The 20924-nt window shown below is 44.7% G+C and overlaps 4 protein-coding genes across 4 annotated transcripts; 3 read left to right on the top strand and 1 right to left on the bottom strand.

Moving 5' to 3' along the window:
* Positions 1 to 646: 646 nt before the first annotated feature.
* On the top strand, positions 647 to 6461 carry ddx4 (DEAD (Asp-Glu-Ala-Asp) box polypeptide 4). Its single transcript, XM_041032147.1, has 23 exons — positions 647 to 713; positions 1306 to 1336; positions 1419 to 1449; positions 1673 to 1720; positions 1801 to 1854; positions 2293 to 2313; positions 2403 to 2465; positions 2551 to 2595; positions 2707 to 2733; positions 2853 to 2900; positions 3002 to 3037; positions 3120 to 3155; positions 3256 to 3300; positions 3381 to 3523; positions 3644 to 3796; positions 3885 to 4039; positions 4155 to 4284; positions 4379 to 4545; positions 4643 to 4788; positions 5222 to 5321; positions 5398 to 5668; positions 5840 to 5947; positions 6043 to 6461. The coding sequence occupies exons 2-23, from the start codon at positions 1316 to 1318 to the stop codon at positions 6109 to 6111; spliced, it is 1917 nt and encodes a 638-aa protein (XP_040888081.1). The 5' UTR covers positions 647 to 713; positions 1306 to 1315; the 3' UTR covers positions 6112 to 6461.
* Positions 6462 to 6977: 516 nt separating this feature from the next.
* Positions 6978 to 10354, top strand: ccdc14 (coiled-coil domain containing 14). Its single transcript, XM_041032686.1, has 11 exons — positions 6978 to 7159; positions 7401 to 7456; positions 7568 to 7643; positions 7758 to 7830; positions 7979 to 8080; positions 8200 to 8763; positions 8849 to 8987; positions 9117 to 9202; positions 9287 to 9430; positions 9546 to 9648; positions 9760 to 10354. The coding sequence occupies exons 1-11, from the start codon at positions 7136 to 7138 to the stop codon at positions 10223 to 10225; spliced, it is 1833 nt and encodes a 610-aa protein (XP_040888620.1). The 5' UTR covers positions 6978 to 7135; the 3' UTR covers positions 10226 to 10354.
* Positions 10355 to 10397: 43 nt separating this feature from the next.
* ankrd10a (ankyrin repeat domain 10a) lies at positions 10398 to 16533 on the bottom strand. Its single transcript, XM_041032687.1, has 6 exons — positions 16232 to 16533; positions 15336 to 15488; positions 15135 to 15226; positions 12042 to 12271; positions 11581 to 11661; positions 10398 to 11472 (listed from the first exon to the last, which is right to left on the bottom strand). Exons 1-6 carry the CDS (start codon positions 16427 to 16429, stop codon positions 11087 to 11089), a joined length of 1140 nt encoding a protein of 379 aa, XP_040888621.1. The 5' UTR covers positions 16430 to 16533; the 3' UTR covers positions 10398 to 11086.
* Positions 16534 to 16956: 423 nt separating this feature from the next.
* Positions 16957 to 20022, top strand: LOC121178253 (heat shock transcription factor 2 binding protein). The gene is made up of 9 exons (XM_041032813.1): positions 16957 to 17007; positions 17515 to 17650; positions 17775 to 17878; positions 18157 to 18306; positions 18479 to 18623; positions 18726 to 18843; positions 19113 to 19216; positions 19417 to 19616; positions 19996 to 20022. The coding sequence occupies exons 1-9, from the start codon at positions 16957 to 16959 to the stop codon at positions 20020 to 20022; spliced, it is 1035 nt and encodes a 344-aa protein (XP_040888747.1).
* The last annotated feature ends 902 nt before the right edge of the window (positions 20023 to 20924 follow it).

Here is a 20924-nt window from a genome sequence, read left to right as displayed (position 1 = left end):
TGGAGTGGATCACAACGTTAGAAGGAACTGGACTCAGGTGTCGCCCATTTACAACTATTATTTTATTTACTTATTGCATTATCACATGTGAGTATACGCATTTATGTATGCTGATATGAAAATCAAATTTGTTGTGCAAAATTCCAAAATCATATGCATAAAAGCATATTAAAATTAGGTCATTTAGAAATACTGTCACTGATACATAGGTTTGTCCAGCAGAGGGCACTGTGGACAATGTGTATAAGACAGCAAAAGCCTGTTCGTTTAAAATGCACCCATAGACCATGGCAACATGTGCCTGGTCCTCGGCATACAGTTTTGTGAAATGCGTTCGTGGAGCATTTGGAGTACTTGAAAGTATGAAAAGGGGAAATGAATCCAACAAATAAACTGATACCAAAAATCTTATTATCTGTTGTTATTGTTTTTTTATTTGTTATTTGTATGTTTTATTTGTTTTTTTTTTAGTAGGCATCATTTACAGAAAACGACATCTAAACGTCTGACAACACGTTTTTTTATTTATTTATTTTCAGTTTAATTTCTATTAAATTGTAGTCCCGTTGGGCGGGAAAGTGGCTGAACTGGCAACCCTGGCTAGCTGGCTACGCACAGTGCGCACTACCCCAGATCTAGAAGTGACCGTATGAGTCCGAGCTGCGGCGCGACGAAGACAATCACAGGGTTCTACTTGGGAAGTATTTGATAAAGTATGATTAAGCATAAGTAACGATATTTGGACTTTATTACCGCCACCGGCTTGTAGAACATTTAAGACAAGAGAACATAATTAAATCTATATTTTATTCTACCTTGCTATTGATGCTGAGTTAGCTAATTTTAGCAAAGGACTGTTAGCAGTGGTGTTAGCTACATGTTGCGTGCTCTAATAACGGTAATTGTTCATGGGCCACATTTTGGGGGTAATTCAAGCACCAAGCAACAACCGGGCTCATATAGTACAAATTTACTGTCTATCCTGTTTCTTTGCCCTCAATTTATATTTGTAGCTTTTGCTAAGGTTAGCTTAACGCTAGCGTAAAAATTGCTCAGAGGCTGACGGTGAACGTTGCACACTTCAGCCACGCGGTTGACCTTGTCCGACAAACAAAACCTGTGGAAAGGTCAACGTAACGGTTTGGGAATAAAAAGGATGTTGCTTTTACAAAGACGCTCCAAGAAGTTCCCTAATAATTGGTCTTGTAGTAGATGTTGTTTATGTGTACTTCTGCACTTTGAAATCATTTAATATAAATTAATTTGTTTTAGCTGGTTTACTTTGCATTGTTGGACATGTTTCAGGTAAACAGAAATGGATGAGTGGGAAGAGGAGGTAAGCTAGTTCACTGCAGCTTTGTTGTTCCATCCATGGAGCTAGACAAACCCTAACACCTGATGTACACCCATGTTTACAGGAAACTGCTACCAGCCATGTCTCGAGTGAAGGTATGTTTACTCCTCTGCATGTATATTATCTAATGAGAACAAGTCTTTGATAGAACTTGTATATCCACACTTAATATGGAAAATTGATTATCCTGTCTCTTCACCTTTGCTGAAATCCCTTCTTCTAATAGTGAGCATAAAGAGTACAAGCGATCAGACTAATTGAATAGCTAGAATTAAGTTAAAATGATGCGTCACTTATTAATGAATCCCTTGTTTTTAGATATACAAGGAGGCTACTTGAACGGTGATGGTAGTGAATGGGGAAAGGGTAAGTGCAGAAAGGATGAGCAGCGGTGATCTCTGCCGAAGAGGACATTGATAAAAAAATGTGTTCTTGTTTCTCTCCAGGTCGTGGACGAGGCAGAGGCAGGCGAGGAGGATTTGCAAACTCTTTCTCCTCAGGTGCCCTTTTATGTCTTATGAACATTTATACAACTACAAGATTCTTTGTCATAACAGCGTGAGTTGCAAGAATGTGATGTAACTTCTGATGTGAGAGATTTTACAGAGTAAATTGTAATTGAATAACTGAAAATCACAAATAGATTGGTGGCTCTTTCCAGAAGTGTTGTTCATGGCTGCATGAACAGTGTGAACTCTGATTAAACTAGGCCAAAATCAACGCATCAGTGAGCAGCTTAAGTGTACAAGACTGTTCTCAGGAATTTAGTCCTCCTAACTGTTTATTGTTGCATTCACTAAACTGAAGATACACTGAAGACTCAGACAATCAGAAGAAGGAGGCATGTGGTAGGATGTGGTGTAATGTGGATTTGAAATGAGACCCCTGATTAGGAGTTTACATTGGCCATTGACTTTGCTGCTTTTTTTTTTTTGTAGGTGGTGATGAGAATGGGAATGGTGAGTACTCTCTGAATTACATTGACTGATGTCAGTCAGCAGTAGCTCTGTCCTCAGTGTTACCTATTTGACCTATTTGTTCTTTATAGATGTGAACGACTGGAACAATACAGGAGGAGAAAGAGGTGGTTTCAGAGGTAGAGGAGGTCGAGGTGAGAAGTGATTATTATTCTGTTAAACTGAATAAAACTGAAACTGCCTTTATGAAATGTCCTGACAGCATGTTTATTTTATCAGGGCGTGGCCGAGGATTTGGCAGGACGGATCGGAGCGAATTCGCTGGTAATGTTTTCGTATGTTGGGCTCTGAGATAGCTACAGTCATGTCAGTACTGAGTGCAACTAACCTTAAGACATTTCAGCCAACTTTCTGTGAACTCCCTTGATTTCACAGGAGGAGACGACGGAGTGGCTGAAAATGGCAGGTGTTTTCTTCCCCTTTCAGTGCCCACACACACACACATAGTTGACTATTTTAAACCAGAATTTGTGATTTTCCATTAAGAATAATTGGATTTCCGTGCTGTATGTTGTGAATAGGGTTTAGAGGAGGAAGAGGCAGCAGAGGAGGAGGAGGTTTCAGACGAGGTATTTAATCTACCTCTGGTAGTTGCCATTTTCCTAAAATACAAAGAAATGAATTGCTATTTAATTAATAGTGATGATTAATGGTTGGTAATATGTTGAAGGTGGTGAGCAGGGAGGCAGAGGAGGCTTTGGAGGAGGTAAATGAGCAATCATTGAACCTTTTGGAGGAGTGATTAATTTAATTCTAGTAAATGTGTTGAGTGTCTTGTGTCGTTGCAGGCTACCGTGGAAAAGATGAGCAGATCTTTGGTCGAGGTTGCAAGAGTTGTTTTGATCATTTACAGAAAGATTTAGCCATTCGAGTTGCATTTTAAGTATGTCACTGATATGACTAACATCTGTGTGTGTGATACAGGGGAAGATAAAGAGCCAGTAAAGGAGGATGCAAGCAGTGCTGACAGTAAGTTAATGACAGTTTCACTGTGAATATATTCAGCAGTCCTGCAGTATGACCTAAAGAACTTCTTTCCTGATCCACAGGACCAAGGATCACATATGTTCCTCCGAGCCTCCCTGAAGACGAAGGCTCCATTTTTGCCCACTATGCGACAGGCATCAACTTTGATAAATACGATGACATTATGGTGGATGTCAGTGGAACCAACCCACCAAAGGCACTCATGGTAAAAAGCCCTTAAACACTCATTTGATTCATGAATGAATGGATAAACAGCTGTAAAAATGTGTTAAGCTTATATTTAAACAGAATAAAAGTGAGGCTGGTGTATGTTTGATGTGTTTAGAGTTTTGATGAGGCAGCATTGTGCGAGTCCTTGAGAAGAAACATCAACAAATCGGGTTACGTAAAGCCGACACCTGTGCAGAAGCACGGCATCCCAATCATCTCCGCCGGCAGAGATCTCATGGCCTGCGCACAGACCGGATCTGGTAAAACGGTGAGACGTCAGAGAATCCACATTTTTAACTTGCAGGTGTGTGTGTCTGTGTGTGTGGACAGTTTTAAGTGCGTCCTCCTGCTTCCAGGCTGCGTTCCTGCTCCCCATTCTGCAGCAGCTGATGGCAGACGGTGTGGCGGCCAGTGGCTTCAGTGAGCTGCAGGAGCCTGAAGCCCTCATCGTGGCCCCAACCAGGGAGCTCATCAACCAGATTTTTCTGGAGGCCAGGAAGTTTGCCTTTGGGTATGTATTTAGGCCTAAGAATCATTAATAGTCACCTCACAAATAAAAGATGGCATGAATAAAAGTTGCACATTCTCCCTGCTTTCTAATCTTAGTTTCCTTTACATGTTGTTAGGACATGTGTGCGTCCAGTGGTCGTTTATGGTGGAGTCAGCACTGCACACCAAGTAAGAGAAATAGCAAGGGGATGCAATGTGCTGTGTGGAACTCCAGGGAGACTGCTGGATATGATTGGGAGAGGAAAGGTAAATGAAATCCGAACTTTCAGATATTTCATGTTCGTGCCAGAGTGACTCCGTCTTTAGTTGAAGGCTGAAACATGTGACCAAACGACTTCAGGTTGGGTTGAATAAGCTGCGGTACTTGGTGCTGGACGAGGCCGACCGCATGCTGGACATGGGCTTCGAGCCTGACATGCGCCGCCTGGTGGGCTCGCCTGGAATGCCGTCCAAAGAGAACAGACAGACTCTGATGTTCAGCGCCACCTACCCTGAGGACATCCAGAGGTCTGTTCCTCCATCAGCCGGAGCATCTTTTTATAATTTTTTTCGATAGACAGCTTAGTGTTCCATGTGTGCTAGATGCTGAAGTGTGTTTTTACAGGTTGGCAGCTGACTTCCTCAAGACCGACTACTTGTTCTTAGCTGTGGGTGTGGTGGGCGGAGCCTGCAGCGATGTGGAGCAGACGTTTATTGAAGTTACCAAATTCTCCAAGAGGGAGCAGCTCCTTGACTTCCTAAAGACCATTGGTAATGTTTTTATTTTTATTTTATTTATTTATTTTGGTAGTTTTCTTGAACCTATTAGTTTCTAATGTCCAGAGAACTCTCTAAACACAAGCAAAGTAAATAATTTCACTATTACTTAATTAACTATGTGTCAGAATAGTTGTAATCCAAACAGATAAGGGTAAACACTTAAGGTTTTCTAATGCTTAAAAGGCTGGTTACAGAACTGCTTGCAAATGCACACACATCTATAAACTCTAAAGGGTTCAGTTGAACATGAACATGCTTGTAATTAATGTGGCCAAGTTTCTGGCGTCATCACTACATTGCTTTAGCATTCTGCTCCTCTTGTAAGACCTGAATAATGCACTAAAGCGTATCCGCGAAACGGAACATGAGCTGAGTGTTGATCGCCTCTCATGTCCCAGTGTTGATGACCGGTGGTTGGTTGCAGGAACGGAGCGCACCATGGTGTTTGTGGAGACGAAGAGACAAGCTGATTTCATCGCCACCTTCCTGTGCCAGGAGAAGGTTCCGACAACCAGCATTCACGGGTAAGTGACGCGTTAAAGAATCCGCTTTCTTGCTCGGGTTTTAACGCAGACATTAATGTGCTGTGTCACTTGGCAGTGACCGGGAGCAGAGGGAGCGGGAGCAGGCCCTGGCAGACTTCCGCTCGGGCAGATGCCCGATCCTGGTGGCGACCTCTGTGGCCGCCCGCGGCCTGGACATTCCAGATGTCCAGCACGTGGTGAACTTTGACCTCCCCAACAACATTGACGAGTATGTCCACCGCATTGGGAGAACTGGCCGCTGTGGTAACATCGGGAAGGCGGTGTCTTTCTATGACCCAGATGTTGACAGCCCATTGGCTCGTTCCTTGGTCACAGTCCTGTCCAAGGTGAGACAGCATCCCTTTTATTAGTCAACACTCACTCTAAGCCTTTTAGTTCACTAATAAATGAGTCTGCACTTGCTCACCCGCATGAGCCCTTCACTGAACAGGTATCGTGCATCACTAGGTGAGAGGGGTCAGTGTCAGTGACACCTTTATGTTGATTGGGATTGACAGGCGCAGCAGGAAGTGCCCCCATGGCTAGAAGAGTATGCGTTCAGCTGCTCCACTACCGGAGGCGTCAACCCCCCCAGGAAGAACTTTGCCTCCACAGACTCCAGGAAGGTAACAGGATTGACTTCTCTGATTTATAGTTTGTTGTGTTTATTTTTTTGTCTTTGATATCAGTGTGTCCTCACTCTTATGTCCTCTGTCCTCAGGGAGTGTCTTTTCAGGACAACAGCGTGACGAGCCAGCCGGCCACAGCTGATGATGAAGAATGGGAGTAGAGGGGATATGAGAGCAGCACGCGCACACACACACACCTGAGTGTTACCTGAGTTCTTTTTCTGTGTTTCATGTGTTCAGCTTTTTGTAGTTTTATTACAGTGGTTTTGTTTCAAGCAAAAGAGAGTTTGTCTCAGGCTGGACGGCAGTTTAAAAAAAAAAAAAAAGTAAGGTGAGATGTTAAACAGGGAAACTGGGTCTTTTGTATAAACCATCTTCACTGACCAGCATATTATCGAAAGTTTGTTATTTTTGGAAAAATTTTTTCTAATCAGTAGTTTCATTTAACATTGGTTATGTGTCTGACCAAAAGTCAGAACTTAAAAATGTCATATTCCAAATATAATTTGTTTCCAACCAGGACCAAGATCACCAAGGTGATAAATAAATAAATGTGTTAAAAGCAAATCCTGTTTTTATTGTCAGATGTGTTAAATTTAAGTGCCTGATTAATACATTTCTAAAAGCGTCCTCCTCAGAGATCCAGATTAAATTTAAAGTGTTTCATTGGATGTTGAGACATTGATTGTGAGAGGTTTCCTGTGTATAAAAACCCTGTGTTCACCCACAGTGTAACTGCTCCTTTGCTGAATGAACTTGACGCCAAGACATTGGAGCTGGATGGCGTCATCTCCATGGCAACGGTCCATGGAGTCAACCAATCAGTGGTCGTGCACATTTCTGTGACTGTTAATAATGAGCTTCACCTAAAAAAAAAAAAAAAAAAAAAAATGCTGTAGATTTCCAATAGGATAAGTCCTTCCAGGTCCTGTAGCCCCGCCCACGTTACGTCCCACGTCATTGTGACAGATCGAGTTTGATTGGCTCGCGACATGTTTCCCTTTTCAAACTTGTGTTTCAAGGGGAGCTTGTAGCAGCCAGACAAATCACCTCATGTGGAAAACGCTTCAAAGCCTTAAAGCTAAAGTTGACAGTGTCCGCTCTGACTGAATAGAAAGATTGGATTTTGGCTAGCAGGCTAACTTTAGCATCATCCGGTGGTTGTCGGTGACGTTGTCGTTTGCTATGAAGGCGACGGCGAAACACAAGGTAAGATATGTCCAACTTCTACTAATAACGTTACACAGCTACTGTAACTAGTTGTTTCATGTACGGTGTCACGTGATTTTAGAGAGTAGCTAGTGAGTTCAGATTATGACATGTTTGGGGAATATGTCCATTGAACGCTGTTAGAAAAATGAACCTGTTTCCATGCTAGTTGTATGATATGACCCGGTGCTTCAGTTTACAGCTGTTTGATGTGAGCTTTGGAGTGTGTTGTGTCTGGCAGGTGGTGACATCAGGGAGGCTGACAGGAAGCGTTAAAGTGCAGCAGGCCAGAAAACAGTAAGTACACTGACCTTTATTCGTTTTTGTGTCTTCTTTCCTTTTCCCCATACTTATTAAATTCATTCCATGTTCCTATTAACACACCTGGAACTCTTGTTCTGTTGTTAGAGTCACTCCAAAGCCAGGACCATCTGCCTACTCTGAGCCAGCCTACTCTCTGTACTCCACTGACTCAGAGGACCAGGTAATGATGTGGACAAAAGACACACTGATCTGTAAAATGTCCTTTTGATGGGGTTCCTTTTGGTGCTGCTACATTATAACAGCTTTCCTTGACAGCTGTGCTGTGTCCTCTCAGGTCACCACTCTCCACAAGGGTCTGGACCGCTGTGCTGCCTTGCTCAGTGGCATCCTTCAGGCGGACAAGGCAGGTCAGAGCAGCTTCCTTACACAAAGCTCAAAACTTATCAGCCCTTGTACAAACAAACCAGCGCTCATCTTTACTGCAAGTGATCTGATGGCACAAAATGCTATTATCATAATGACATATAGGTGTATGTGTGTGTGTGTGTGTAAAAGCCTCGCCAAGCCCTCCCAGAGCAGTGCCGGGTGGAGGAGCCAAATCCAGACCATCCACTTCGCTGGGGAAGAAGAGCATCAAGAAACTACCTAGGAAGACAGGTCGGTGTGTGTTTATAACAGGTTTAGTTAAGTTATTGTGTATCCATAATATTACCGATATATGAATATTAGTGTGCTGTATTGGTGTTGCAACATCTTACGTTCATTTCCACCTCCAGTCCAGAAGAATGCTCAGTCATGCTCGCGTGGACCAGGAAGCACAACTCCGAGAACAACACCTCGGTCCCCTGTTCCGGCTGCGCACTCAGGAGTGAAGCTGCACCCACCTCAGAAGACACCCTGCAGCCTGCTACAGTCACGAAAGCCTCAGCACCTCTCCCCCGCCGTCCCTCCGCCACATTCCCAGACCTCCGTCTTCCCTTCTATGGTCCAGTCATCCCCTTGCTCAGGCCAGCCGCCCCTCCACCACACCGACTGCCTGTCTGCATCTGAAGCTCCACACACACCCTCTAACGCGGCGTGTGATAGAGAAGAGGAGGAGTTGGCTCCTGTGAGAGACATCGACGTCCAAAGTGTCGCCACAGACGCACACGCGGCCACCAGACATGCACTGTCACACATACACACCTGTGCGGTGTCAGATGTGATGTCAAACGTGCACCTGGAGCAAGGACAGGTTAATAAAATCCCTCAGGAGACACACGGCGGTGCAGAGGTGGAAGTGAAAGCGACGACGGTTCAGTATCTGCTGGGAGAACTCAAGGCTCTGATCGCTGGACAAGGTAACCTGTCTGTCTCTCAGTATGTCTGCTGACAGTGCTGTGCTATGAGATGTAATCCACTGTGTGCGTGTATGTGTGTGTGCAGGCAGTGTAGCAGAGAGGCTGCTCAGTCAGCTGGAGCGGACAGTGTCCTCACCACCAATGAGCATTGGAAGCTCACAGATCCAGACTGAGAGCATTCCAGATCCATCAGCGCTACAAAGCCAAAACCTTCAGCTCCTCAGGTAAGTCCCGCTGCAGGTTCAGGACTCTCACACACCTGGCAACCCCCCTCACACACTGTCGTAGGCTTTATTAAGAAATATATTTGCTCAGAGATTGTTTGTGTGTGTGTGTGTGTGTGTGTGTGTCAGGCATGTGGAGATTCTAAACCAGCAGTTAAAGGAGAAAGAGAAAGCAGAGAGACAACAAGACGTGGAGCCGCTCTCTAACTCAGAAGGTAAAAATGCGTTTGTGTTAAAAAATGTGAGTGTATTTATGCTGCTCTCCGTGTGCGGTTCATTGGAATCATGTGTCGCCACAGTGATGACCCTGCAGGGGCAGCTCATCAGCGCTCAATCCCGACTGCAAGAACTCCAGGGCGACCTCTCAGAACTACGGAAAGCCCTTCGAGACACGCAGAGCCAGCTGAGGGACAAAGAGGCGGAGAATGCAGTTATCAGGACAGGTTTGAACCAATCACGACGTCTGCACGTTCATATTAAAAGGACAAGATTATTATGTGATGTAAATGTTTTTTTGGCGTGATTCTGTTGTGTACGTATATGCGTGTTTGTGTCCAGACTTGGAGGCTGTTAGACGCAGGTTAGTGGACACTGAGCGAGAGAAGACAGAGTTGGAGTCACTCGCCCAACAAAGGCTGGAAGAGATAGAAAACCTGAACAGGTAGGCCTGGGAGAGCAGGTGGGGGTGTGTGTGTGTGTGTGTGTAGCAGATCGTTGTGAGAACCTCACCACTCAGCTCCTTCCCCTCCCTTCTCTCCTCTGTCTGATCCAGGCTCCTTCAGAGTCTGGATTCATCAGATTGTCCTACAGTTGTGGACAGCTCGGGGTCTGACGCCGTGCCTTTAAAACAACAGCAGTGCAGACAGCATCCAGCAGAGCCCCCCACTGAACGCATCGCTCAATACCTCATGTCTCTGGGCCAGATGGACGCCAAACACACTGATGTCTTATCTCAGGAGTGTGACCATCCTGTAGAGATGCCAGCCCGTCTCCAAAGCTCTCATCAGGACCAATCGGGGTGTTTAGATGAAGTCCGGTCATGTGGGCGGCAGCTGGAGACACACCGCCGGCGACTGTTGGACTCCCGGTGCGATGCGGAATCTGTGTCCAACTGGAGCGTGAGGTCGGGGTCGACCTTTGACACCCGAGACGAGGCAGCGTTTCGAGACGGCCTGGCGGCTCTGGACGCCAGCATCGCCAGCCTGCAGAAGACTATTCAGCTGGACTTGAGGAGGTGAAACACACTCGGCTTCACGTCACAGCTTTCACACGAGCGTTCTCTGCGTTGTGTTCTCTCTTCTTCCTCTGTCGTTTCTTCTTTGTGATCATTTTTTAACGTGACATTGCAGATTAGAAATAAAGCGTCATTCTCAGCTCTGTTTTTATGAAACTGCAAAAAACAGGTTTTAATAGGGAAAGAGGCAAAAGTATAAAACAGCCCAGAAACAGGAAGGTCAGTTTTTTTTTTTTGGCACATGGTGCTGCACATTCCCAGGCAGCATGTCTTCAGCACGCTGTCTACATGACAATAATTAGATTACAAACAAAAAAAAAAAAAAGTTTTATAAAATGACAGTACAGCTCTGAGTAAAAGACATTCCTCTGCTCTAAATCATAAATAACACAGGATTTCAAATTAAAAGCGGCAAAACAATACACACACACACACACAAGCCCATAATGTGTTCCCTTTGGTAAGATCGAGGCTGGCAGGGGGGGGGGGGGGGATTTCAGTTTCAGTGCAGTTGTTCGTCCCTGCTGATGGACAGCAGAATCAGGCCACATTCAGAGAGGACAGCCCTTCACCGACACACAAACACACACACACATACACACACAAAACACCACGTAATCCAGCCCTTAATAGTGCAAACCAGTCTGCAGTAGCAGTATACGAATAGAGTGATCACTAAAAACTAAGAATACACTGCAGGAAATCATGTGTGTTTCTTTGGAGATGAGAAGGATGGTCGCACAGGTGCCTTGACAATCCACACCTCCAGCTGATGACGGATGGAGACCATGAGACTCTGGGTTTGGCAGCTAATGATAAATGTAGAGTAATCCTTCCCTGTCTCCAGGAGGCTGACCCTCAGTGTTTATGATCTGTGGTAGAGGTGGATGGCGCTGGGCACGGCCTGCTTGTGTCTGTGCTCAGCCTGGACGCCGCTGGCGTGCTCCGGCCGGCTACTGTCGCTCAGCTCCTCCGCCGTGTCTCCGAAGCCGTGGTAGTGTCCGTAATGCTGGAAGTCCCCGCAGTCCAGTGCCGCCGGCCCCCACCAGGCCGGCCGCTGGGACACGCAGCTGCTGGGACTCCCCGTCAGATGCAGGGAGCCGCACATGTCGGCCGAGGGGGGCCGAGTGGGCGTTCCTTCTGGCGAAGATGCTGAGGCGAGGCTTTTGGGTGGCTCGGGGTCATCCATATTGGCAGCGTAAGGCAGTGCATGATGATGATGGCCGTTGCTGATGGCTTTGGTGTCATCATCTGCTCGTTTAACCAAAAAAAAAAAAAGTATTATTTAGTGAAGCTTAACTTAAATTTAAACTAACTTAAATTAAATATGTCATAACTACATAGAAGCTCCATTCTCACCTGAGCTGAGCTCCTGTGGAGACTCCACGTTCATGCTCTCCACCTCCTCACCCCCGCTGCTGCGCAGCTGCTCCAGCACATCTGCAGCAGGAGACGGGAAGAAAGATAAAGCCACATGGAAGTGATGTTATGTTGTTATGCTTTGAACTGGTTCGCAGCACCTCATACTAATATCATCACTGATGGTGTTGATGCAGATCAGTCCCTGGTTCACATCTTAGTAATTTATGTATTATTTCACATTTTGTTGTTGTTCCTCTGAATGTTTTTGTTTGTGAAGGTGCAGTCGAAGACTCGTTTTAACGAATAAATCATAAAATGGCGTTGTTTTGTTTTGTATTTTCCATCTGGGTGTACTTGAATGATTGATTGGAAAGTTAATAACTAACTGGATGTATGAAAAGCGCACACACAACAGTCTGTTGGAAGCTCAGAGTGTGTAGTGCGACGACAATGCTTACTGTCAGCTCTCCTGGCTTTCTTCGTGTGTCCAGAGTCCACAGTGGTCAGGAGCCTCTTCCTGTTGAGCAGGCCCTGAGCACAGGGGGGATTCCCATTCTGCCCTCCATTCGCATGGAGCCCACCGAGCTGCAGCAGGTGCTTCTGCGCGTTGGCGATGAAGCGAAAGCAGTCGAGGAAGCCGTGAGCGTGGGCCAGGTCGGCTGCCGTCTGCCCACTGGCATTCCTTAAACTGAACCAGAGGAGGGAAGCGTGAGACAGGCTGCTTTCTGTTAGGCATCACAGTGTCTCATCTCTAACTATTCTGACTGAATAAGAGAACAAGAGGGCCTAAATATTGCAGGGAGAGATCATCATGACCCTTTTTAGGAGGAGTTGAATAAAGCTGCCATCGTCAGAGACGAAGCGAAACTAGTTGTGGTTGTGACAGTCTCCCTCTGCAACACATTCATGAAATCTCACAGCTGAAATTTGAATTAAATATAATTATTTTAACGTTTTATGGCCAATATATTAAAAAAAGATCTATTCTCTATAGTACAAAACATGACAGTAAAGTACATTTCATATGAATCTGCAGTTTAAAGAACAGTTAGGTAGGTAGGTAATCCTCTCTCTAAGTCCTTTATATAAAATGAAATGTTTCCCAACTCAGCTCTGAAATGCTCAGATTTAGTTTTATTATTTCTCTTCCTCACACCAGACAAAATACTGATACAGGCTATCAGTTACCTCTGCCTGCTCACAGTATGTGATGTTGTGGTTTTCACCCTGACTAAACAGATATGATCTTAATCCTGTGTTTTTGAGGATAACGCTGCACCACGTCTAAAGTGGGGTTTAGTGATTGTCCTTAGCTCAGGGCTAATGGAGCCTCTAGCAGGGCTCTGAGTCTCAGGGCTCTGCTATCGTATATATCAAATGAATACTGGCTCATAGATGATGATACATGCTGATTACATGGATGCTGAAAAGCAGCAAGGCTTTTGAGTAAAGTTAATTTGGTTTAGCTGCTTTGTGGAGGTGCAGTGGTTAGTGCTGTCACCTCCTATCAAGAGGGTTTTAGGTTCAAACCTCCCATCTGGGGCCTGTGGGTGCTCTAGTTTCTTCCCACTGACCAAAAACACGCAGTTTAGCTTAACTGGAACCTCTAAATTCTCTAAAAACACTATGGATTAAATGTTTTATTTCTTTTTTGATCATCTTCTAAATGAAAAGGTGTCTTGTCTGGTGTTGAGAAAAGCCTCTTCAGAGTTCCTCCACAGTCTGCTTACTAGCTTTATTTCCTGAGTTTTAGTCCAGAACTTGGCTTACATGTCATCACGTGTTGTGATGCCCTCCATGGGGGGGCCAGATGTTATTACGGCATGTGCCCACACTTCAGTGATATGGATGAAAGCTCCAAAAAAGCTAGTAAGAGGACTTTTGAGGTGAGATTATTTTGTACAATAACACTCAACACGGAGTCTTGAGGCAGAAATTGTTTTCCAGACTGTGCAGAAACCCTGTATTAACAACCATAGAGGAAGAAACTGGTAAAAGAAGCATTTCATTTTATATTTCTCTCCTGCTTTAGCTTCTAATATATTTCATCATCCACTACAGCACAATAATCCTTCAGCTGAGACTGAGCTTCCTGTGATTCCTACGCTAACTCCTGAGGCGTGCCCAGTAAGCTCACAGTTTGTTAGCACAGTTGTCTGAAAACAGTTAGCTGTACGCTAAAGCATGCAGGCCTAGACATGTCTATCATCATCAGTGCTGTCTTAGCATTGAAACCAATCACTGCAGGAAATACCTCGCCAGTTTTCCAGCTGCAGAAACTGTAGGGAAGCGATAGTGAACACTCATTGCCACAACTGTAAGATGCTCGCTGCTGATGCACGTGTGCCAGATTCTGCAGTGCAGCTATTTGGATTGCTCCCTCTTTCTGGGATTACTTGAGAAAATCATGTTCAAATTCAATAGCTGGAAAACATCAGAACGTGCAAGGGGGTTTGTCTCTGCCAGGCACAGTTTGAAAATGAAGCTCATGGTTATCCTTTTCGTGACACAAATTAGCATATGATCCAAAAAGCAGATAGTAAATATTGCGTTGAAAAATGTTAACACATGTCAAAGTCACAGATTCTATGGAAGTTTCTACACACCCTCTTCATCTGCCCCTGACTCTGAAAAGTCCCTGAGGCTGGAAAAGCTCATGATGCTCGTTTACAGACAATGACTCCAAGTCTAAATCAACCACAGCTCACTTGAACATTTAGAAGAGACATTAACAAAATATTATAGCTGCATAATAGATATATTTATAGATGATATTATAGATTAATACAAATGTCTTTAATCTATTTTACATTTTCATCTTAGTCTCCAAGTAAAGCTAATGCCTTTTTGTCAGTGCAGCACATGTAAACAGAAACACGAGCTTTTCTGCCTTTGCATAACGTCAGCATTCTCATTGACTAACTCTTAATATAGAAATATGAGAACATTTTGTTTTTTTTTACCTGTGCAGCTGTAGAAGGAAAAACAACACACACACACACACACACACAAATAACATTACTATCATGGTGAACTCTGACTGTAAAATATGACTTGAGCTATAAGAATCCACTTTAAATCAGCTGGTTTGGAAGATAAACGGCACAATAAAAACATCTGGAGTATCGCTACACTTCCAATCCAATGGTTTGTGGAAGGATCTCCTCCCAGCTCACTGCTGACCTTTTGACCTAAACCCCTTTTGGGTTTTGAAACATCAGCACATCAGTGAGGTGGGAGGAAATATGGCGACTGAGGCGATCTAGAATGAATCTTTAAAAATCGCTGATGAGGAAGTGTGACCTGTTTCCTTCCAAACAGCTGATGCGACATAGAAAAGCACTGAGATTTACTGAAAACAGAAAATACACTAACTCCACAGCAACAGAGCTCCTATTATTATTAGGAAATATATGTCAACATCTATTGAAAGAACATATTGAAGAAGACAAAGAGCTTGGACATGTGTAGCTGTTGGTGTTGGTTCACACTCAGTGTGACAGAGCTGCTGTGTCGCTGCAGCTACACAGGTCAGACTGCGGGATACTTACTGTGGTTTAGCACCTGCTATCATCAGGACCTGGATACACTCCAAGCTACCTGAGCGAGCCGCCTTGTGGATGGGAGCCTCACCTACAAAGTCCTGGAAATACAATGTAAATCTCTAAGGATATCCACTTAAATTACTTTACAAACTCTGAAAACATTCATTGTTTTACAAGGTTGTGTGTGGATGGGGCTGGAGGACTCACCTGCCTGTCGATGTCGGCTCCAGCCTGAGTCAGCCACACCACACAGTGTGGATGTCCTCCAAACGCCGCTGTGTGCGCCGGTGTCTGGTTGAAGCGGCTGGTTGCCGCATTCACCTGGCAGCCCATCTGCACCAGGCGCACCACACACTCCAACTGTGAGAACACCCGCCCCCCCAACCCAAAAAAAAAAATAAAAATCAAGGCCAAGAGTCAAGTGAAGAAGATATCTCCTATGAGGTTGAGAGATGCTCATGTAGATAAATCAGAATAAGGCTCATTTAATTTAAAATAACTGGTTTAAAATGATGTGATTTTATAAGACACTTACAATAAGTGTGTTGGGAGTTGTTTTAGGTTAAAACTGTAAGGACACCATTGTCATGTTAGCATGTACGGAAGCCTAAGGGTTGCAGTAACACGTCATAAACTAAATATTACTTTTTCCTGTTTTCCTGGACACGTTTTGGCGCTTGCATTCCCATTGGCTCTCCTGGAACCAATGAAAACTCTTGCCAGAGAAAACTTTATTGTACAGTCAATTCACAGACATAACTGTATTAGGACAGTATAAGGCGCTCAGAGAGGGGAAAAACGGCAGTTGCCTCTGCTGCGGAAGACTTCACCAACAGCACATTAATTCAATAAAATATCAACTATTTCACATTGTTAATGCTTCTCGTTATTGTCCGCCGCCATATTAGTTGATTAGAAATATGAGGATAATTAGCGAAGCAGTGATTCAAGTGAGCTTCAAATTAAGTACCGTATTACACACTGTAGCTAAGTTAAGCAGGATGAAATGTATTCATAAAGCAGAAAACAGACAGTTTAAGTCTTTATGAAGATTACCTTTCGCTAGGTAAATCTCTTAATCTAGCTAGTAACTTAATCCCAACCTGTCCATAGTGAGCTGCCCAGTGTATGGGGGTCCATCCGTAACAGGAGTCCTCAGCAGTCAAATGAGCCTGGTTCGCGAGCTGCTGTGACAGTGAGACCAAAGCGCCGACGTCTCCATCCCGGCACGCGCGATGGATGGGGAACCGGCTGATGAAGACCTCATCACCGGAGAAGTCGGCTTCTTGTCCCACAGACATGAGTGAACGGTGAAGGCGGCAGGCAGAAACGGTCCTCTCCGACGTTCCCGGTCCCCTATAACAGAGTAATAAAGGTTCAAACACAAAGGAAGAGCAGATAAGCGTCCCCGCGCGCCTGGTGGATCACAAAACCCGGACTGGAGTAAAACACTCCGAAGTGTTGCACTAGTTTCGGACGGTTTTGGCTAAAAAACGGTCGGGAACACTGTCCGCCGTCGTGCCCCCTAGAGGTCGGAGGGATACTTTGAAACTGTTAAAGTAATAAGTAATAGGTAAGGGAAATTATAACTATAATCTTTGAAAATAGTTTTTAGGCAAAGTAGAACGACTCCAGGCTCCTTCCTTGCTTTAAACATTAATATGTTTTAGCTAATTTTATAATGGTGTTAGCTTTTCTGCTTTGTGTGGCGGGGTGTAGTATTATCACAATTTTATGACGAACATAGTTGACAATTTATTTATGCTAGTATGCTAACATCCCCGCAGGAAAAGCGGGCTCAACAGCAGAGGAAGAAGAAGGCATTAAGATGTCAGCGTCATTAGCCGGGAAACCACTGACTACGAGTCATGGGGCAAAGGTAAGGACAAGACAACATATATTTTGTATGTTTGTAACTGCTGGACTCTTATGGACGTGTCGCCTCACAATACACCTTCACTCTATGGGTAACCTATTCTGGCCAAGCTGAAGTCAAAAAGCCCGCACAGGGAGCATACCTGGGAATATTCTCAGACATCCAGTGTCACCAGAACCTCAAGCAAGTTGCCTTTGTATAGGCATCTGTGTAGATAGAGTGTATTTTTATGTAAATAGAGTGTATTAATTAGTGTTTTTTTGTTTATTTTATTTTATAGTGTGTATTTTTTGAATTTATTGACTCTTGAGCAACGCTGAAGAATTCCCATGTGCCCAGACTGAGTGTTTGTGTACAAATAAAGATCTTGATTCTTGATTGATCTGGAAACAAAGGGAGCATGATTTCAAGATGGCCTCACAGGCCAGCCAGAGCAGTAGAGACTTGGGTGGATAGGGGGTCATTTCAGACTTATGTCTACATTGAGCTTTGTCTTTTATTTTCTTTCAGGATGACTTTGTCCGAGTGAGAAAGAGAGATTTAGAGAAGCTGACCACAGAAGTCATGCAGCTGAGGGACTTCCTGCCCAGAGTCCTGAACGGGGACTTGATTGAAATGCTGCACAAGGCTCGAACAGCTCAGACAGGTACGCTTCTGTTCGACTCAGCCTTGGGGCAGGACAGGTGGACATTCGTGTTCATCTTGTGCTCATCACTCACAATGACGACACAAACTGATGACCGTTGAAGACTGTGTGTGTGTGTGTTTAGTGAAGGAGCACCTTACACAGGAACAGGAGCGGTTGCGACAGGAGTGTCTGCACCTTCAGTCCCGACTGGATGCAGTTCAAACAGACTGTCAGAAAGAGAGAGAGGTGAGAGAGGGGGGCTGACTGGGAGGCACTGTATGATGTTCATACTGTGTGTGTGTGTGTGTGTGTGTGTGTGTGTGTGTGTGTTGGGGGGGGGCCTTTAAATTGGACTCATATTCCTTTACACAACATTGAGACCAGTTATCAAGCTTTAAAAGGTTGTTACAACTAAAGTAAGCTACTGCCATATAGCCATGTAGATAACTTGTCTGTTTTAAATTTACACAGTAATAAATATATAATCTTAACACTGAAAAATGTCCCCACGTGTGTGTGTGTAGGAGAAACTGCTGTTACGCAAGCAGCTGTGGCAGAGCGCGGCAGAGCTGCAGCAGCAGGCAGAGTTCTGCTCTGGTCTGGGATCTGCAACCTGCAACATGCTGTGGAGCTGCTCTGCCACTGAGGATGCAGTCACACACTGGCTGGCAGATGTGAGTTGCCTCCACAAGTCTGTGTGTGATATAATATATATCATTTATATGAACTGTAAACTCTCAGACTTTCATACTAAAGTGTGACATTATTTGATATCTGACAGCTGATTAGTGGAGCTGTTTTGTCTGATGTCTGTACATTATGTGTGTGTGTGCACTGATGGTGCAGGGGAAGCTGCAGTCCTTTCTGACTGTAGCTGCTCAGACTCTGGAGAGCTTCGTCAGGTCTCTGGATGCGGAGGTGAAAACTCAAACCGAGGACCACAACTCCCAGGAGCACCAGTTTGTGTTAGCTCTGGCTGGAACCATCACTAGTGAGCCCACAGCTTCTGTTCTACTTTGGTGTAGTCACACACAGTTTTTTTAATATTCCTATCTTGAACCATCTTTGCCTTTTTTTCCCCCCCATCAATCAGACATAGCAGCAGCAACATGTGGGCGAAACTTCCTGTCCAGCTCAGCTCATGTCCTGCTGGATACTCTTATGAAGCTTCTGGAGCTGATGAAGCCTGGTGTCTTCCCCAAACTCAAAGTGTAGGTGGAGCCGTGGTAGGATACATAACACAAAACTCTGCTAGTTTCGTTATTGCTAATTTTTCTATCATTAAATTCCTCTTTTGCCTTCATAAACAACTTTTTATCAGTGTGAACATGACCTGAAATAGAGATGTTCAGGGACTGTACTCTAGAGACTCAGTCAGGCATGTCAGTATCTAGATGTGGGCAGTGGGTGTCAGTGCTGCACTTCTGCAGCACGCAGCAGGGTTTTACCTCAAACTGACTATGCTGGTGTTTTGCTGCAGGCTGATGCTGATGGCACTGTACAATGTAAGCATCAGTGTTAAGGGGCTGAAGTACATCAGTGAGAATCCAGGACTCCTGCCTCTCATCTGGACCCTGCTGAACGGTAAGGAGACCATGAGGAAACACACCTGTCTCAATTAGAACAACTAACTCTGGCACAACCTTCTGACGTAGTTATGTATGACATAATTGGACTTCCTGTGGTACAAGGATCGACTTCAGGTCAAAGATCATGAGTGCAACAATTGTTTGCAAGTCCTGGGGTCTTTTTCCCAAGGTCTCTGATCTCTGTTTGTCCCACAGATGGAGACTGGGAGGTGTGTCTCCACTCTCTGCGGCTCCTGCAGTCGTTGTTGCTGGAGGAAGAAGTGCTGCTCATGCTGGGCTCCTCTCTCCTGGATCCAGACCTCCATGCTCGCATCCGCCAGCTCGCCTCCGGCGCAAAACCAAGCCTGAGATTGGCTGCCCAACAGACCCTGGAGGATCTGCAGGCCCTCCAACAGGTACTACAGCCACAACATATGTCAAACCCCTTGAGAGCAGGAGGACTCTGGGCAGAGGTGTGATGAGCTACTTGTGTCGCTGTGATATTCAGTTTTATTGTTTGTCAGCTGGAAGGAGGGTCAAGAAGAAGTTTTAGAAGATTTAGTTTTCATGCTGTCCAGGTCTTCCACTGTGGATAGATGACGCCAGATTGCGGAGGCCTAATTATAAACAATTCACGATTAAGTGAGTGTGGGGGGGGGGGGGGGGGGGCGTGTTTGTGTGTTTCCAGGGTCACGGATGTAAACAGAAGAGCGTCTGATATGGATTCAGCGTCTTCGGTCCAGTCCTCCTCCTCCTCCTCCTGTGTTATAACTTTCCCCCTTTGTGTCACATTAGACCCGTCTGTGTTTGGGCTGTTATTAGCACTTCCTGTGCAAAAGTGAGGAGAAAATGAAAGTTTTGTTTGCTCAACTTTTTGAGCCTTCAGATTCATTCACATTATTGTTTCTTATCTGGTTATCTACTTAATGTGAATATGATAAAAACAGGTTTGTATTAGACATATTAAAGGTGATGTTTGGCATACTCTCAGAGCGCTCTGTTTTTCATAGAAACATCCTGTGACGGTTTTCTGATGTTGACACAATATTTTTTGATGATAGCTTTAGTTGTGGGACCCTAAGTGCCTGGCTGTTTGATTTCTTTGGGCCTGGACTGGTTCTATCAGTATGTGCATAACCCTCTTCCCTGTTGCTGAGTTCAGTGGGTGCCCTGGTGCTTTATAGGGGATGTGTAGTTGCCTCCTCCTGATTGGGCAGCGAGTGCAAATATCGGTCTCAGATTGCCGAGGTGGGACCTGGAAGAGGTAAACCAATAGCGAATAGTGTTTGAATAATGGGGGAGTTATTTGTTTGTTCTTTATCATGGCTCATGGGGGCTGTCGTGTTTTTTTGTGTGGCTATATGTAATTAATATATAATAGTAGGATACAAAAATAAGGTTTTGGACCAGAATAAAAATCCCTTAGCGATTTTTCTACCACACACACACATAAATCCACACAGGAGTTGCCTTTTTGTTAATTGTACAGCTTTATTATAAGTTTCTTTAGTATGGACTTCTCAGTAATGAGCAGGTATGGTATCCATTGAACGAGGCCTAGACTACAGTACAGGATATATTTAAGACAAGAGAGAAGAGGGTTCAAAGAATCAGCACAAGAATGGCAGCAGCCAGGGCTCAGAGAACTTCACTGATGGAAAATCAGGGAGACAAGACATGTTTGACATTTACCTCCAAGCTTAACTCCAACCAATCTGCACTGT

This window comes from Toxotes jaculatrix, chromosome 24, assembly GCF_017976425.1.
Source record: "Toxotes jaculatrix isolate fToxJac2 chromosome 24, fToxJac2.pri, whole genome shotgun sequence".
Lineage (NCBI taxonomy): Eukaryota > Metazoa > Chordata > Actinopteri > Toxotidae > Toxotes > Toxotes jaculatrix.
Note: the sequence above shows the minus strand (reverse complement) of the source record. Positions and strands in the feature narration are given on the sequence as shown.